At 39.5% G+C, this 6,000-nt stretch overlaps 1 protein-coding gene across 1 annotated transcript in view; it reads left to right on the top strand.

Annotated features, from left to right (window-relative positions):
* Positions 1–3,004, top strand: part of CD34 (CD34 molecule) — a 73,183-nt gene extending 70,179 nt beyond the window's left edge. Inside the window, exon 8 of the mRNA XM_060231257.1 lies at positions 2,699–3,004. Coding sequence (XP_060087240.1) covers positions 2,699–2,890 — 192 coding nt within the window. The 3' untranslated portion in view covers positions 2,891–3,004. The remainder of the gene's footprint in view (positions 1–2,698) is intronic.
* The last annotated feature ends 2,996 nt before the right edge of the window (positions 3,005–6,000 follow it).

A 6,000-nucleotide genomic window follows, 5' to 3' on the forward strand; every position in this document is an offset into this window, starting at 1 on the left:
ACTTCCATTTCTAAAAGCGTTCTCATGGCAATGACACGTCCCCTGGGTGTCATGCCAAATGGAATTTTTTACTGTTCCTGTTAAAAAGACATTTGTTTTAACTAAAAAGACATTTATTTTAATTTTACAAACCTTGACAAGCTTCACACCCACCACACAACTCAACAACTGGGGTCCACACCTGCGTGGAGATCTTCGCCTCTGAAGGCTCTGTGGCTTCAGCCAATTTTAAATCTGGAATTTGTGGCTCAATGCCGGCAGAATACTAGAAAATTAAAAGCAGGGTTTTTTTCAGTTAAAAGCACTATGCAAAGTCTGTTTCCAATAACCTTTTCTACTCCCACCCACCCCCCATCCCCCTTTCCCAAATTACCTGTGCCATAGAGTTCTCGCTTGGAATCAGCTCTTGGGAATCAGGAATCTCTTGGAAAACCTGGGTGCTGTAGGGAATAAGTTCCTGAGTGTCTGGGAAATCTTCCAGGAGGCCATTTTTAGCTAGCATGTCAGCTGCTGTCTTCCCGCTGTCCATACTAACATGTGTCTCTTCGTCAAAAACAGGCCCCGGGAAATGGAGCCAGGAGGCCATTTTTAGCTAGCATGTCAGCTGTTGTCTTCCCGCTGTCCATACTAACGTGTGTCTCTTCGTCAAAAACAGGCCCCGGGAAATGGAGCTTTGTGGGAACAAATTCTTCATCCTCAGAACTGCTCACATATCTCCCTTTAAAATTTTGTCTCACCAATGGCGGCAGGCTGGAAAGTACCAAGGGTCTGGCAGGAGTTTCCATGTTCTCAGCAAGAGCCTGCGCATGTGTTTTCAAGCTCAAATGGCTTCTTTCCTAAAATAACCTGGTGGGGGTGGGCCTCAGCCCATTTGCTATTGGCCAGGGGTGACTGGGCATGTTGTTAGAGGGGGCACATGGACCTACTCAGGCCTTCTCAGTGGTGGCCCCCATTTTATGGGGAGGGGTGCCACAGGTGGAAGTTCAATGATGCTGCAGTGGGTGGCGCTGGAGAAGGAGGCAGAGGAGGGAGCTACACATGTGATTTCCAGCCTGCTCAATTAATATTCAGGGTTGCTACGTCACAGCGGGGTGGACGTAGACGCTGATTGGCCTGGCTATGCCACGTGGTGTGAGTCAGTAAGGTCATTTCCTGGAGGAGGTGCTTAATTAATTAAATATGTGCGGTAGCTACATCATGGTGGGGCATAGATGGTGAATGGCGGGGCTAGGTCACATGGGGGTGGGGCTAGACAGGACATCTCCTGGTGGGAGGTGCTTAATTAAATATGCGGGGTGCCTACATCATGGTGGTGCCCCAAAAATAGGTCACTTCCTTCCTCCATTTCATGCAGTTTCTGGTCACGTGACTCTGGGGTCATGACCTGGGTGACATCATTGGGGCCATGACCCTGATGACACAGTTTCCGGTGATGTCACCTGAAGTAATGTCACTAGCCATGCCCCCTTCATTAATAATGCATAGGGGTCTATTTACTACTAATATCCTTGTATTTCTACTGTACTAATGGTTGTTTCCCATTATTTAGCTAACAGATTGTGACAATAAAGAACATGAAGAAAGAGCATATTTTCCTTGATACATTTGTTAACTTTTATTTCTGTTTATTCCATCTTTAAAGTTATTTTTACCCTTCTAAAGAGCTCCTAACTTCACCAGTTCTATTCAAACGCCACTAGTTATAGTTGTATTTTCCTAAGTTGTGATGTCCAGCTATTGTTACATAAATCCAGTAGTTGAACTGTCTAACTACATATTATAAGTTTTGTATCCTTCAACCCCCAGTACCCTCTTCTAACAACTACCAGAGAAGGGCAATTTGGAGAAGCACCAATTTGGGCAAGCACTCAATCATTCTGCACCCATTTCCATTTCAGCTCCAATCCCAAAGCAATTTTAGCCCTCTTGAGTTTTCCTTATAATCTAAATCTAGGAGACATGTACATCCGCAAAAGTAAACTCCCAAGATAAATGGGATTCTGTGAATAACTGATAGTGCAGTCCTAAACAGAGTTATATAATCCATGGATTTAGAAGTGCGTATGTTTAGGATTGTACAGTGAATTTCCCTCATTCCTCTTGGCGGAGAGGGCAGGGTATAAATCGAATTAAACATAAACATATGGTTGCATGGAGAATAAATGATTGAGCACATTAACTATGTGGATGAACAATGTCTGTAGCTTTGTAGAGTCTCCATTTGGATTGGGACTGTGCAGGGATAGGAGGGACTTCAATACTTCCATCCCCACATGTCTTTGTTGATTGAAACTGCCTCCTCCCACACTAATATAAGCCCTTTAAAGGAAAATAAAGATGGACATTTGACTCAAGGAAAAACCATATTGTCTTTTGAATAAGAAAACTGGATGCACCAGACCAGGATACAAAGCTACTTCTGTTACAATCCTCAGGCAAACCTTCTCTTCTTTACTATCTTTCTTGAAGTCAGTTTGGTTCATTTTAATTGCCATCACCTATAAACAACAGTAAGAGCCACCATATCAGGTTCTTGGGTCTTCCTGTTTCACATAAATTGATATCATTACCTACTGAACATTTTTATAACAGAAGATACAGCCAGTGTTCCATTCATGTGAGGAATCTAACCAGTTTGTTGCTCATTTTATGCTTTGTCTAATTTCTCATTTTGTTATTATTTATGCCCCCCATTTAGGGTGAAGATCCATATTACACAGAAAATGGTAGTCGTGGCAACACTGTGATATCTGTGGCTTCTCAAGAACAGTCTGACCTGCAGGATAAACCAAACCTCAATGGAGGAGCCCGAGAAAATGGGACTGGCCAGCCAGCTGCAAAAAATGGACAGTCATGCAAGCCCCATGTTGTTGCTGACACTGAACTGTGAAATATGCCACAGTCAAAAGTCTAATTGAAGTGGCTTGAAAACCCAGATTAGAAGGCTAGAGAAGCTAAGAAGCAAAGAGTATTATAAATGGCATCATAATCCTGTTTTATTTTGGGGTGGGGGTTTTTTGCAAAGGTTTCAAAATCCCATTTTAAAGCATTTTTCTTTTTCTAAGGGCTGCCACAGAACTTAGCTTTTGTTTCCTTAGCAAGTTTTTGTTTCCTTAGCAAGCTACTTCATGGAATTTCTTATCAGAATGGGCATATATGTTTTTACTTTCTATTTCAGACCAAAAATTATGAGTGGCCTTCACAACTATCCCTTCAAAGAAAAGAGAGGGATTTTGCCTGGAAATCTGTGGCATATTGATTATTGCCAGGAAATTGTTCAATAGCTCCAGTGCTGGAGGGAGGAAGACCTTGTAAAGAGATTTAACTTTAAATGAATGGTGGAACATTTTACACTTGAGTCAGTAATTCTGATTCATGCCATCATTTTTATGTGAATCACAGTGCAAGCCCATGCATATCTACTCAGAAGTAAGTCCTCTAATATTCAACTGTGCTTACTTCCAGATAAGTGTGCATAGGAATGCACCCTCAGTCTTGTACAAGCTCTATTGCATGACTATATGGTGATTCATCACAACCTGGATCAACAAACGTTTTGAACATTTCAAGATGTGGAGACTTGCCTTTTAGGTGAATACTGGTACATTTATTAGACTGGCTTTACCAAGTTAAACTACCAAAAAGATCAGCCTGATGATTTTAAAAAGTATCAAAACCCCACTAATGATGTTATTTCTTTGGTTGAGTTCTACTTCTCATTCAGAAATCCTTCTTTGCTTTTTGTGTTACATTGTTCACTGGCAGAAACTCTACAACCTATCAGAAATTCAAGGATTACCTAATCTGACAATCCTTGAGCTACATAGAAAAAGTTCTTTATTAGATTTGCTTTTCAGCAGAAAACTAGGAGGCCTTCCAGTTAAAAACATTATCAAGTGTAGCAAGACAGTTCCAAAACCAACACTGGAGTGCAGCAGGCAAATGGCCTGAAATTGCAAATATCACTCATGTGTTCTGTCTGTTCATGAGATCTCCATGGGGACTCAGTTTTCATTATCTATATAAGAACAAGCAAATAAAAGCAGTGCCATAGGCAACTTATGCTTGGCTTAAAGCAGATAGCGCAATCCTTAAAAACTTCACCATCAATTCTATTCATGTTTAAGTTCCATTGAAATGAACTGGACAAAGCAATCACAAGTCTTATTAAGTGCAAAAGGATTTAAGCAAAACTCAGAATGCAGACCTAACAGATTTACACCTTTTAAAAACCATTGACTTGAATGAATTTAGAAGACTATGCATCTTCTTAGGATCACATTGTAACATTCTTTGGATTGGATCTTCAAATGTATTTCTTAAAAGAATGTTTTGGGAGTGAACTTACACATTTAAATCCAAGTTTTGGCTTAAATAACTTTTAATGTCTCAGGTTCTGTGGATTGGTTAAACCCAATATATTAATTGTTCCCTTTCCTTGCACGGCTAGAAAGCTGTTTTCCCATTTTGTGTTTTATTACCCTCCCCATGTTCAATGATATCTAAGCTTTTTTTCCAAGGGTAAGCCTGCTGGTCTGCAGAACAGTTAGATTCAAACCAGTAGCACCATAGTAACCAACAAGATTTTCAGGGCATGTCTTTCTACTCTAATCAAGCTGATTACCGTATGTTTTATACCTTTACATCCTTTACAAGCGTTCTTTACAACAACCCTTTCATCTTCTGATTGGAATATAAAGATTCACAGATCTCCATTCCTACTTGTGGCTGATTAAAGGAGCTTTGAGTCTCGAAAGCTTATGCTCTGAAAATCTTGTTCATTTCTTAGGTGCTACTGGACTCAAATCTAACTGATCTAAGGATTTGTTACCAATGTATTTGGGGTATATAGAGCACAGAATGGCCATGAATGTGGTTAGGCTTTGAAATGATTTTTTTTTTTTTTTGCATGGCCAGAATGGACATTACTGTTTTGCATTTAAACCTCTGGACCATCATTAGGAATAATATAGAAAATTCTAGCATAAATTGGAGGCCACCTTATTCACTTTGAGATATCATACTGTGGCACCAATAGATATGGAACACTGTATTCAACAACTGGTGACTGAGTATTGACTTAAGAGAAAAATCTCTTTCTTTTGAACAACTGAGCAACTGTGATTCTAGAATTCTCCTCATCTGTAGAGACATCATTAATATGCCTGGCTTTGTTCTGTTTCAAGGTTAACTGTGGCATGGAGGATAAATCAGAGGTTAACTTGGGTGTTTGCATGTATAGGGAGTGTCACATCTTGAATGAATATTGGCAGGCCTTATAAAAATAATAGAGATGCTGGCTTAAAAAGAAGTACTGGGAATGAGAACAGACTGATAGATTAATTTCATTTAAAAATAAGTAATCCACTAGTTTTTGGGAAGAAAGAAATCCGCATGAGATCCAAAAAGGGAAAATATTTTACTCTGCATTCTGATGTGAATTCATCCACACCCTTTTTATCATTTTTGAAGGTCAAAATATTGGCCACTTAACTGAGATCCAAGCCTTTTCCACTGGGTTATATGGTATAACCTACAAATTCAGTTCAAATTCAGTTCAAACTAAATAAGTTTATGGCAAGGTATGGTGAACCTTTAGACTTACTGAGATCCACTGGACAGAAAGTAATTTAGGACTGATGGTGCTGTTATGATTTCAGGACTTGATTAACCTATGTGGCATTCAGCAACAAATGTCTTTTATAAGGCAGGCTACAATGCAATTTACTCTGAATAAATGGGTGGGTTAGTCACAGTTTTCTGTCTGAACGCAGACTCAATCTTTTGCTGTGATTCTCAAGGTAGAGACTTGCCGCATTCACAAGTAAACCAACTGTCTTGGCTTCACATCACCTTTAATAATTTCATTGGTAATGGATTCTATGTCTCAAAATATGTAAAGATTTTTAATGTACTTTTCAGCAGAATATCTTTGTTAATCTATTCTTTTCCCATCATATATCTAGAATTTTGAACTTTCCCCTGAACCTTCCACAAATA

This window comes from Heteronotia binoei, chromosome 2, assembly GCF_032191835.1.
Source record: "Heteronotia binoei isolate CCM8104 ecotype False Entrance Well chromosome 2, APGP_CSIRO_Hbin_v1, whole genome shotgun sequence".
Lineage (NCBI taxonomy): Eukaryota > Metazoa > Chordata > Lepidosauria > Squamata > Gekkonidae > Heteronotia > Heteronotia binoei.